At 35.0% G+C, this 14,018-nt stretch overlaps 1 protein-coding gene across 2 annotated transcripts in view; it reads right to left on the reverse strand.

Annotated features, from left to right (window-relative positions):
• Zip99C (Zinc transporter Zip99C) overlaps positions 1–14,018 on the reverse strand; it is a 252,260-nt gene that overhangs the window by 133,523 nt on the left and 104,719 nt on the right. For both annotated transcript variants that reach the window (XM_090391764.1, XM_090391763.1), the window contains exon 4: positions 1,655–1,900. In XM_090391764.1, the coding sequence (XP_090247890.1) occupies positions 1,655–1,900 (246 nt within the window). The remainder of the gene's footprint in view (positions 1–1,654; positions 1,901–14,018) is intronic.

Raw genomic sequence — 14,018 nt, forward strand, 5'->3', positions numbered from 1 at the left:
TGTTTCTTACTTTGTTTTTTTTTTTTGATGATCCTATGGTTTCTGAAACTGGTTGGGGCTTGTTGAGGGCTACTGAGGATCAAACAAGAAGATCAAAAAGTATTTATTCTCATGAGGAATTTAATTCAGTACCAGAGCTTCCCATCCATCACAGAGCCACACATGGACACCCACTCTCCAACAAGCACTAACTGTACTCTGTAGTGGAATGCCAAGGTCATCCAGGATGCTATACTGGCACCAGAGCAAGGGCCCAAAAGGAAACACTGCAATACCTCATCTCGACTACTGTGCCCAGATTTGGTCACCTCGGTTCCTTCTTGATGGGGAGGAGGTTGAGAGGATCCAGAGGCGAGTGACTAAGATGATAGCAGGTCTATGGAATGAACCATATGAGAACAGGTTGAAGATTTGTGGGTTGCAGAAACTAGTTGATAGGCGGAAAAGGGGAGACATGATTGAGACATTCAAATTGCTAAAAGGATTCTATAGGATTAATTCAGATGATATTTTTGAGATCAGGACTGGTGGTGGGAGAACTAGGGGACACCCATGGAAGCTGGGCAAGAGCGTGGTTAGCAGGGGTGTTAGAGCTGGGTTCTTTACTTTTAGAGTGGTAAATGAGTGGAATAAGCTGCCAGAGTCTGTTGTGGGTGCTATGACAGTGAGCGAGTTCAAGGCAAGGTATGATAGACACTGTGAGAATGTTGAACAGCTGCGTGAACATGATGTTTAGGGCCTCCCTCGATGAGTCTAAGGACTCCTGGAGTAGCCTGTGGTAATAATAATAATAATAATAATACCAATGACTCTTGCAGGCAATGCTGATTATCCTTGCCAGGCCTTCCAGGACTGCCTGTATTGCCAAAGTAGTGCAAGACCATTGGTATTCTCCTTTCTGGATGATCATGAGGTGCACCACATAGAAAACATGGTGTTGAGGCATTGGATTCTAGTGATGGTGACCTGGGAGACAGCATAATAAAAAAAAAACTCAGGAAAATTTGAGCAAAGAACACAGAAAGAAAAGTATTCTGTGTTCTTTTGAGTATAAGAATAAGAACAGAAAGTACCATCAGTTAGTAGTGGAGGGGATCTCCACTACTAACAGGTACCTCATATTGAAAGGTTCTCATGTTTTAGCAGCATTTGCCAAACCACTTTAAAGATTCATTAATAGACAGCAATTAGACTGTTTAATGATCCCCCTCCCTATAGAATGGAGAAGTTTCTACTATTCTGCACCTCCATATTTGTTGTTCTCCTGAAATGTCATCTGTAATTTTCTGTTTTCCTTAAAACAGGATCAGTTACTAATCACCATTTACTTACATGGAAAGGTCTCCTGTTTTAGCAGCATTTGCCAAACCCCTTTTAAGATTCATTAATAGACAGCAGTTATTTTATTAAAAATTTTCTGCTATTTGTCCAATCCTCGGTCATTCATAATACTAGAATAGTGAAGGTCTTCAGGTTTTCATGGACATTATTACTATAAAATAATAATGATAATAGTAATGCTTAGGTTATTATAAACAATAATTATAATAAATTATAATATTTATAATACGCAACAATACTTTAGTTAAGAATGAAAATGATACTTTACAAATAAAAAGAACAGTATTTACTTACAAATACAATATTTACGTACATGTATTTTATCAAGCTCAATATGTGACTGAATGAGCTCAGGATGGTGTGTTAAACACTTTGCTGAGGAATATACAAGACCATTTTTAACATCTCCATTACTGAATGAAATGCTGTTGTAGTTAGTCTTTTGAATGGTAACCCTTCCATTACATACACAAGAATGAGAATCTGAATCTGACAATCCATAATCTTTATGCCTTGCATTGATTTCTGTTTTGTCTTCTATAGTTTTCTTTTTTTTCCTCTATTAAGAATAAATATATAAACTATGATTTAGAAACAACTTAAGATAAAATGTCTCTAAAGGAAAAAAAAAAACAAAAAAAAAACAATGCCACTTAATATATAAATCCTATCATAATACTATATAACAAATATATAATAAACATATGATGATGATGATGATATTCAGCCTGTTTTGTACCCACTACAGGGTGAAGGCCTCTCCTCCCATTGTGAGAGGGTTGGGTCTATTATCCCCATGGTGACCAGTCCATCTCGGAGGAGTGTTTATTCACTTGTATGAATGAATGTATGAAGGTGAAAGACAATCAGAAATATCCATGCATAGGTGGGATTCGAACCCGCAACCTCTTGGCTGGAGAGTGGATACACTAACACCTCAGCCAACCAGGCCAACAATAAACAAATATAATCAAGAAATATGCAAACATCTTTTATAAAATGTGATGTTTAAAAAAAAAACAATCTGCAACCAAATTCTGACAATTTCTTCAATTATTTTGTTGATGTCACTGTTGCTCAGTAAGTATTTAAGTTTAAACATTGTAACCAAGTTTTAAAATTTCCATATTCAGATTTTCATAGCTGTTGTGATGATTTGTGTTGAGGTTTCTGGAATAAAAATTATATGAACTGGAAAATGAAAATAAATAATTTACATGGTAATGTTTCACTAGCTCAAGCTAGCATTATCAAAGGCACTTTAAAGATGTACTCAACGAAGACTGAGAATGAAATGACTTAGAACAAAGTCACACGAATGGAAGGTAACAATGGTGCTTTTTGCAGTGATCTGCAATTACTGCTAGGAGGATAGGATGGTGTGCCAAAATTTATGTAGGATCACAAAAGCAGTTCTATTGCAGTTAACCAGGTTCTGTCTGTAGAACATGAGCTGCTTTCAGAAACAGTCTGATTTAAAGATTTGTGTACTAACCTGACTTCCTTCTACCTAATGAAACAGGTCTTAATCCAAGGCGTATTGTGATGGTCCATTGTTAGGTTTCCTGTGTCAGAATACTTGTGTTCTTTTCTTCCTACTGAGGTGGTCATTTCCTGTCTGTCCAAATTACTGAGTCCAACAATGACAAGGGATGTTGTAAACACCTGGAAAGGAGAAGAGATCTTGGCAGTTCTTACAACAGGCTCTACTTACATCATTTGAATAGAATGTTTACAACAAAATCTCTTCCTATGCTCCTTAAAAAGAATCCCTCATCCTCTCAGCAACCAGACTATACATACATACACTGTATTCCTACCTATATCAAATATACAATAGCTAGACTGATACTAGCTCCTAAAACAGAAAATAGAACAGTTTACAAATATCAAATAAAGTTTTCTCTTTCCTGCCACAAATCAAGGACCACCAGGATCCTTTCTCATTTCTCAAGTGTCTATGCATATCCTGTTAATGTGGGATCCAGTATAAAGGCCATTTCACCATGTGACAAAAATTTCATTTTATATTATAGAGATGTCCATGTAAGTGGTTCAAGTTCTACAGAATCTGGTTAATTGCAGTAAAACTACGTAAAAACACACTATCCAATTCCTCCATCATCAGTAATTATATTAGATGACCACAAAGAGAGACATTGTCACGCTCCATGTCCTTGTTCTAGAGGTCATTTCATTCCTAGTCTTTGCTGAGTATGTGTCTTTAAAGTGTCATACTATTGATAATGTTAATTTAGCTGGTGAACCATCACCATGTAAATAATTAATTTATTGAGTAAGTTATTTACTTTCATTTCAGTTCCACATAACCAGCCAGCCTGGTTGGCCGAGTGGTTAGAGTATCCACTCTCCAGCCAAAAGGCTGTGGGTTTGAATCCTGACGCGAGCATCGATGTTTGTGATTGCCTATGGAAAAACTGGTGGTGGTGGTCAGAAGTAGATGCCGTTGGTGTAGTTGTGGTCAGTTGGTGGAATGAGTGGTGGAGACAGAGTTGTAGAGTAAGCGACCTCCCTCGATGAGTCTTTGGACTCCCTGAAGGTGTCAAATAATAATAATAATAATAATAATTTTTTTTTTGTCCAGAAACTTCAACATGAATTATCATTGTAAAATGCATATCTGCAGAAAATTAGCAAGATTATCAGTCATAATGCAAGCTAGATTTAGAATTATAATATAGTGATCTCAAGCTTCTTTTATGTCAGTTTTCATTAGAAATATAATATCATATAATGATAATTTTTTAATATAAATTCAGCTGCTCCTTCCCCCAAAAGACTGCTAGCATGTTCTACATTTGTATTAGTACCAAGATAAGGTATTAAATTGAGCTTTAGAGACCAAAAAATGGAACTCTTTCAAGCCACATCATCCAATAATAAGCAGGATGGTGACCTTATACTTGGCAATGAAATTTATCTACCTCCAAAAGACATTCATAAAACATCTGCATCCATGCCCGATGGTTGGAGCTGAGCCCACAGAGAGCCTGTTGATTTGAAAGCAGATAAACTAGCCACTTGACAAACCAGGTTAGCATTTCACAAGAAGGATTTTTTTTTTTTATCATGTTTCCCTTTTAATTATATGACATAAAAATAGTGAATAATCTTAACATAAATGTTGCATCTGACTCCAGTGATATCCTAATACCTAGTATATCCTATATATAAATAATATATATATTTTTTTTTTTGTAGAAAAGATATACAGTAAAAGTATAAAAATAAAACTTAATAGAAACTAGTTTCCAGTTAGTTATTACAGAACTATAAAAGACATAATATATAATAATTCAAAATTAAATGACACACCAGTAAACATTAACAACACACATGCTTATTCAGCATTTCTGGATGACCCATCCATGATATTATACTAATATACTTTGGAGTGGGATCAACATTAAAATGTACATTCAACTAGATTAATGCCCTAAAAAACTCATCCTACATTCCAGATCTCTCAGGTTAAAAAAAAAAAAAAAAAAAAAAAAAAGCAACATTATGACTGTTGGTTAATTAGATGCATCATAAAGTTCTAAATTGACTACTTATTTTGCTAGCATATCACAACTTTACATGAGAAAAAATAACTAATTAAAAGGTATGTGATTAACTAGTAATAAAAAATTGTGACATATGCATGATTTTTACTACTTAATTATAGCCTCCTAACTATAGCCTCTGTAGCACAATTGGAAGAACAGCGAAACAGTGCACCCTTCAATTGAAAAAGACCTGGCTTCAGTTCTCATTATGACAAGGGGAATCCTTATATTTGCTGTTTCAATTGAAGGTGAGCTAGCTGATCTCATACAGAAGTAGTGGGTTTTTTCTCCTGAAAACTCGGGTTTTTCATCCCAAATCGGCTTCAGAACACATGCAATTTACAACAAAAATATTGTTGTTGATAATGATGAGCAGTAGATGGTGTTGATGGCAGTAGTATTGAAATAGAAGAATTAAGTAGTAGTGGAGAGGGTGAGAAGTATTTAGCAAAGTAGAGTGCCCTCCCACAATGAATCCTTGGATTCCCTGGAGGTGTCACGTAATAATAATAATAATCAGGTCAAACATAAATCTTAATTCTGGATCCACTCTGTTGATGATTCTTTTTATCACTTGGATACACACAGATCAAGACCTTGAACTATTTCTTCAAGTAATATATTTCAGAATAAAATATATAGTTCCTGTCTTTGAGTTCATTCATTCCTAGTGCTCACTTATAAAGCAAAAACTCATAAAACCGAATTCATATCCCATAGAAAATAAATAAAGTAAGATTTAAATTAAAATAGTTAAAGTAACAATAGTTTAAATGCATACGTAGTATACACACACACAGAGTTGAAGTGCTTAGGTAATATTCCACACAAAAAAAAACTTTAACAGTCATTTCTGGCTGCAAGTTTATCTCATTTTGTTTCTAATGTCATTCCTCTTCACTGTTTTTTTTTTATTAATTGGCAAACAACTGAACAGTTACTCTCAGATCCTTTCCTATACCATTAATCTACAAATTAAACAGTAGTGGTCCAAGAACAGAGCCCTGCAGCACGCCACTAGTCACAGGCCTTCTTTTGGACTCTATTCCTGAATAAACTACTCTCTGATATATTTCTCCATCAACAACCCTCCTATCCACCTCAATTCACTAACCCTGTATCCAGTGGTGAGCCCTTTGTTAAATTTTTCTCAAATTTGCAAGCCCCTTGTTCTTGTTTACTTTTTATTTAAAAAAACATAATTTTTTGAAATATATTAAGCCACAAACTCGTACAGTAACCTAACAAAAATTATTCTATTCGGCAGTGTATAGACTATTTGGAATTATTGTTGCAACTCTTCTATAATGAATGCACCCTCTATAATTCCTCTATAACAAAAGTTTGAAAATAAATAAAGATATCATGCTCTATCTTTACCCTTCTCCCTTCTGGTAGCCAATCATATAGTAAACCCAGTAGACAATCAAATGTTCATAAAACTGTCATCAGCAGGTTGTTCCACTGGACATTAGTTCTGTGTTATACATCAGTGTCAGTACACTGATGTATAACAATTGTTTGTGTTTAAAATTTAAAAATAATAATAAATTTAAAACTGTGCATTCAGCAAATTTTATTTTTATAATTATAAAAGTATTTTTACCCATGACACATGAAAAGACAGTGAAATTCATTAAATTTTTTTGGGGGAAAAAAAATAAAGAAAACTGATTCTGTTGATTCTATTACTGTTGTAAATGAAGTCGAAGATGAAGTTGAAGATAATACGCACATTGATTCAATGAAGATGCAACAAGTTGGAGGAGAAAAAGAAAATCATTTACCTGATTGCTGGAACGAGAAGCAAGCACCGTATTTCAAAATGCAGTATAAGTGGTTAGAAGTTAAATATGGTAAATTAAGGTGTCATGTTTGCTCAAAATATAAAAACTTGGGTGTTGAAGGAGAAAAAAAGTTGTCACCTATCAAAGGAATGGGTAAAAATGAAAATGGAACCGAATGGAAACACTACAGACTCAATAACCGCATCTTTACATAAAAAAGTTATCCAAATATAATGAATCATTTGCTCATAATAAAATCATAAAAATAAATGAAGAATGTAGTAAATCTATATTACCAAATTTAATTGACAAACTAAATGAAAAAGAAATTTTGATAACTTCAAAAATGTTTAATTCTGTTTATAATTTGGTTAAGAAAAAACGACCAATGTCTGATTTACCAGATTTAATCAAGCTGCAAATTAAAAATGGTATTGATCTAGGATCATTGCATTCTAGATTTTCAGGAATTAGAATAGTTGAACATATTTCTAAACAAATAAAATTAGAAATATTCCCCAAAATAATAGAAAACAAAATTGCAAAATTTCTATAAAAGCAGACGAATCGATAATGTTGTTAATTCGTCTGCTATTATAGAAAATAAGTGTTTTAGTTATTCACATACAAGTTGAGCTCACTGAACCACGTATGATTTTTGTAGATCTTGTAGAACTAGAAAATACCACCGCAGAATGTATACATGCTACTATAATTGCTACTTTAAATTCATATGGATTTTCTGATAACTATTTAAAAAATCATCTCATTGCATTTTGTTCTGATGGAGCTAGTGTAATGTTAGGAAACAAATCACATGTTGCAATCCAACTTCTATAAAAATAGCTCATCGTTTACAATTAGCATTAGACGATTCGATAAAAAAACATTAAAGAAATCAATCATTTTGAAATATTTATGGATAAATTATATGCTTTTTTTTATCATCAATCACCAAAAAATCAACAAGAATTAAATACGATTACAAAAGACCTTGGTATCGAAATTTTAAAGATCGGCTGTGTGTTTGGACCACGAAGGGCAGCTTGCAGTTTACAAATGGCTCTTGCTGTGTGGAGAAATTACCCAGCTTTATGCAAGCATTTTGCATCAAACGATAACTATAAGGACTTTTTAAACCGACTTCTCAATTTACAATTTTTAAAAGATCTAGCATTAATGATTGATATCTTACAGGAATTATCACATCTGTCAGAAGCTCTACAAAGTCTCATTATAAGTATTATACGGGCTAACTCCTTAATCATGCGAACAATTAATGATTTTAAAAATTCTGTAGGTTCTTGTGGATCTAAAATTGACACCATGTTAAAATCAAAACAATTTGAAGGAATAGTGAAAGCAAATCAGATTTCACAAACTACTGCAAGAAACATTACTAAACCCTCTTATAATGTCTTTAAAGGATAGATTAATGCAGCAAAGAAATTTTAAACTTAAAACTTTAAACTTTCTAAGTTTAAAAATTTTAAACTTAGAAATTTCATTTTTAATGAAATTTCTCGTCATCTCAAAAGTGATTTTATTAAATAAAATATTATAGTTACTGTTACTACCATTTTACAAATAAGAATTCACTTTTCGTAATCACATATAAATAAATAGGACTATAAAATAATGCCCCTTGATTGGTGCCGTTGATTATCACTTGAAGTATAAAAACAAAAGAGAAATATGACGTATTTCAATATTATTGTTTTAGATAATATTTATGTATAATTTATAAATTATTTGTCATAAAAACTTCTATCGTATACAAAACAAATTTATTTTAATTAAATTAAGGGGATATTAGATCCCACATTGTTTAAAAACCAAATAATAAACTCAAAGATTGGAATCAGAGAGTTTCATGCCGAATATAGTATAGTATAAAAAAACTATAAAAGTATTGGCAAATACTAGCGTGAGCTGAATGCAAGTAGTTCCTAGAACATAGTACAAACATGGGCAACTCATTGCAAAGGTAGGGAAAGTTCTGATCACTATTCTTTGGTATTTACCATAATGTAAAAACACATTTCCTAAGAAATGTATGCTGTTATTACATTATGGTAAGGAGGTCATTACCCAGACCGGTTTCAGCCTTTATTGAGGCTTCATCAGTGAGTAGCTAAACCAAATTATTAATACCAAAGGGTAGCGAAAAGAACTTATATACTCTGCTATACGAGTTGTCCAAAAAGGTGCACCCATTAAGTTACTTAAATATAAAGAGCCAACAGGCTTCATTTCAGCAATATAAACATTAATTAAATTAAGGGGATATTAGATCCCACATTGTTTTAAAACCGAATAAGAAACTCAAAGATTGGAATCAGAGAGTTTCATGCCGAATATAGTATAGTATAAAAAACTATAAAAGTATCGGCGAATACTAGCGTGAGCTGAATGCAAGTAGTCCTAGAACGTAGTACGAGTTGCCTGTGTTTGTACTACGTTCTAGGACTACTTGCATTCAGCTCATGCTAGCATTCACCGATATCCCCTTAATTATTATTAAGGATGCCAGAAAAATAGCCGTTTGGCTTTCTTATGTTAGGATATAACGAATGTTCACATGTAAAGATAAGGATGTCATTTTGCCTCTTTACAAGGCCTTGATAAGACCTCACTTGGACTATTGTGTGCAGATCTCGTCTTCTGGTTTCCATTGTGATTCTGATATAGTGGAGAGAGAGAGAGAACGTGCAAAGGAGAGTGTTAAAAATGATATCAGGATTGTGGAATACTGATTATGAAGACAGATTGAGAATTTGTTGACTGCAGACACTAGCAAACAGGAGAAATAGGGGTGATATGATTGAGACTTACAAACTTCTGAAAGGGTCATACAAGATTTCGGTGTGAACGAATTCAAGAATAAGTATGATAGCTGGTCCTCGATAAGTCTCCAACTCTCCTGGAAGTCTCTCTTAATGTTTTGATGATATTACAGACAAATTCTCAGATGCAATATAAGCTGAAGGTGATTTGAAAACTATCGACAATTTTACTCCATAATCCTTCTAATTAATCTAAAATTAATCTAAACCAACTTCATTTTTTATGTGAAAGGTACCTGCCAAAAGTATTGCTTTTTTTCAAATTATGTAAGCATTTTACATAATTACTCCTTTTTTAAACCAATCAATAAATCAGCCACTCATTTCCTTCTCTTAACATAGGCATCTCTTAATCTCTTAGAGCCAAACTGATCCCTTTATCGCTACCCAACTTTTATCAAGTTCCATGTTCATGTTGCCAGCCTGGTTGGTTGAGTAGTTAGCATATCCACTCTCTAACCAATAGGCTATGAGCATGGATGATTGTGATTGTCCTTAAGTGGTAAATGAATTTCATTGTCCAGTGAGAGACCACTGCAATGCTTATTAGAGACCTGAAGTGGTTTAAAAAAGTTTCATGTTTTGCTAGGGTTTTACACTCTATGTAAAAAATAAATTTTAAAAAATCCTTAGCCTACTCATGGTTCTAATGTACTACAGGCTTACAACTTTTCATGAGGGGGACTCCCATAAAAAAATAAAAATAATTGCAAATAATATAATTCAGTCAAACTAACTATTTGGCATCTTTATCAAAATAAAATTACATGCTAGTCTAAACTTGCTCATCATGGCTTAATTGTGTTGAAAGAATACCATGATTAGTATCATGGGATCCTTTCAGCTAACTGTACCAAAGTATGCAAAATATCAAGTGTGATTCCCTATTCAAATTAAACTTTTTAAACTTCAAACTCTTCTTTAAATGATGGACTACATGTACCCAAAGCCTGGGAAACTAGGATATCAAAATGCACTTTTTTTTTCTTTCTTTCTTTAAACTATATACAATCATACATATTCATTTGTATTTTTAATAGTGTTGTGATGTGCCAAGTTTTCATCAAGCTTTGGTTTTCACCAACTATATATATATGTGTGTGTGTGTGTGTGTGTGCATATGCTACAGTAACATTCAAATCCACAGTCTACTGGTTACAAAGTGAGTTGCTTTTTATTTGACCAGCCAAGCTGACTTGTACCATCAACAGATATGATAAACCACTAATGGAGCATGCTTTTTTTTCCATTGGTTTTGTTATTAGGGTATTTGGAAGAAAGCTTTATATTTGATTTGAGAAGTGTCGTATGTATACTAAATGTGAGAAGTATATAGGTAGGATATCTAATAATGACTGTGTTTCATTCTGGTTTCATCAAAAGGATCACCATAGGAATCTGTTAGACCGAAAGTACAGAAACAAAGAAAGATGAATGGGAGTGAAAGTGAGACGAATGTTGGTCGTATGTTGGACCGAAAGTACGGATATAAAGAAGGATGAATGAGAGTAAAAGTAAGAAGAGGGGGTCGAGAGTTAGAAAGATTGAATGATAGAGAGAATGTGTCGTGACATTCGGAAGTTGAATTGGATTGGATGAGGCAAGAAATGAAATGGATGAGGAATGAAATTAAGAGAATTCAGGTCAAAACTATTAAAATAAATCATGATGTCATGAAAGAGTTAACGAAAGATGAGCGAGTGGCGTTGTATGGCGACTCCATTATTAAAGGTGTGCTAGAGGATAGAATGCACAAGGTATGTTTTCCAGGTGGTAAAATGAGTAGAGTGATTGAGGCATTGGATATGAGGCGAGAGTGAGCAAAAGAGTTAATAGTATTAATTGGTACAAATGATTTGAGGGAGGACAAAGAGCGTGTCAGAATGGATATCAGGAAGCTGCTTGGAAGGATAAAAGAGAACAGTGTGACAGGAAGGACAGCCTGTGTGTTGCCTAGGTATGATTATGGTGAAATGAGGCGGAGAGCAAGGATTATGAATGATATGCTGGCTGAAATGTGCGAGGAGATGGGAGTACAGTTTGTTAATGTGTGGAATGAGTGAGGGACGAAGTGAGCTGTATGGGAGCAATGGACTGCATTTGAGTGGTTATGGTGTGAGTCGCTTGGAGAGACTGCTGCTGGAAGGTAGAGAAGTGAATAGAGAGAATGAATCTGATCGAGAGGGGAGTGATGTGGAAGAGCAGGAGAGTAAAACAGGAGAGATTGAAGAGGTGGATATGAATGGGGGAAGTGAGTGGCATGATTATAGAAAATGAGAGAATGGGTGTGCAAGAGGAGCAGGGAAATGGGGAGGCTCAGGGTGGACAGGGATACACAGCATGAGAAAGGTGGATGCTCCAAGAGGAGGTGAGAGCATGTGTAGGCAGGAAAGAAATGGGATGACCAGGGATCAAGAGGAAACAGTTGGAATTGAAAAGGGTTCTAAAATGACGAAGCAGAAAGGGAAATGGCCCCAGTTGAGCATGGAGAGATCACATCAAGTGAGTGGTATCAGTGGAACTAGCTGTAGATCCAGAAATGAGCTGTTGTGTTTGTATACAAATGCTAGAAGTATAAGAAACAAGGTAGATGAAATGGTTGCACTAATTGTGTCGGTTCACCCAAAGATTGTCGGAATAAGTGAGACATGGTTGGAAGAGGATGACATCCTGACAGGAATAGAGATGGAAGGGTATGATGTGTTTTGTGAGGGTAGAAAGGGTAAAAAGTTAGGGAGGAGCTATTGATGATGGAGAAAGAGTTATGTCCATACAAAGTAGAGATGCAAGACAGAAATAGTGCCAGTGGTTTTGAGGCAATATGGTGTGAGATAGAGGTGAATGGAATCAAATACTTGGTGGGATGTTGTTATAGACCAGGTAATGTGGATGGTGGTGATAGTGAAATGTATAGTCAAATTAGCCAAGCAAATAAGAAAAGGGTGATCATTATGGGTGATTTTAATTATGGCAATATAGACTGGAATGATGAGATAGCAACTAGAAGTAAAGAAAATGAGTTTCTTGAGTTTTTGAGGGATAACTACCTCACACAGTATGTAACAGAGGGCACACGAGGATTAAGGGTCTTGGATTTGGTCATCTCATCCACGGGTGTAGCGTGGAATGAGGAGTTAGCTGAAAAAGAGATCAATGCAGCTTGGGAGATTTTCAAACTCTATTTAGTAGATGCAATGTCTAAAGGTATTCCAAGGATGAGAAGGTTAAATAAGGTAGGTGTGAGATGGATGAATAAAGAGATTCAGCATGCGATACAGAGAAAAAGGGCATTGTGGAGGCAGCATAAGAGAAGTGAAAATAACCAATTTCATGAGGTCTACAAAGACCAGGCAAGGAGGGTGACTTGGTTGGTGAGAGTAACTAAAGAGAGGTATGAACAGCAGTTAGCTAATGAAGCCAAAAAGAATCCTAAGGAGTTCTTTCGATATGTAGCCAGCAAAAGAAAGAATGATTATGGAAGGATGACATTGATTGGAGGAAATGGTATAAAGAGAGCTGTTGCAGAATGTGTGGTGGAGATACTTAATGAGCAGTTCATAAAGATCTTTCAATCTTGTGAATGTGACTTCATGGAGAGATTGAGAGCAGTTGATGATGGGGAGGAGAGACTGACTGTAAGTGAGCAAGAGGTGTTTGGGGAGTTGAGTAAACTAGATGTAAATAAGGCTGTGGGACTTGATAATATATCACCGTGTATTCTGAAGGAATGTGCCAAGGAATTGACACCTGCCTTGCCATATTTTTTTAATACGAGTCTTGCACTTGGTCAAGTTCCTAAGGAGTGGAAGGAGGGCAAGATTGTGCCACTTCATAAAGGAAGTGATCGAACTCAAGCATCAAACTATAGGCCTATCTCAGGTGTTGTGGTTAAGTTGTTGGAGAAGCTTCTGAGAACTAGGATTCAGAGTTGGGTTGATAACAATAGTATTATCTTTGATGGATAGCATGGATTTGCTAAAGGGAGGTCATGTTTATAATCTACTTACTTATTACTATAAAGTGACTGCTTCCTTGGACATAGGAAAAGGATACACAGTGATATATTTGGATTTTGCAAAGGCTTTTGATAGAGTACCTCATGATAGGTTGACAGTCAAACTAGAGCAGATGGGGGTTGCATATTAGATTAGTGCATTGTATTGGAGATTGGCTATCTGATAGATATCAACAAGTTGTGTATGGGGGGGGGGTGCGATATCCAGGAAAAGGAAAGTCGCTAGTGGAGTGCCTCAGGGGTTTGTTTTAGGGCCATTACTGTTTAACTTGTATATTAATGATATTGGCGAAGATTTGGATGGAGATATTCAGTTGTTTGCAGATGATGCAAAGTTGGGACGAACCATAAAAAGTAGTGAAGATGTTGTGGCCTTACAAGAAGACTTGATTAAATTGAGTGATTGGGCAAGCAAATGGGGATGTGAGTTCAATGTTGCAAAATGTGAGGTTTTAAA

Source organism: Typopeltis vanoorti, chromosome 4 (assembly GCF_054136105.1).
Source record: "Typopeltis vanoorti isolate ZY-2024b chromosome 4, IOZ_Tvanoo_1.0, whole genome shotgun sequence".
NCBI classification, from domain to species: domain Eukaryota; kingdom Metazoa; phylum Arthropoda; class Arachnida; order Uropygi; family Thelyphonidae; genus Typopeltis; species Typopeltis vanoorti.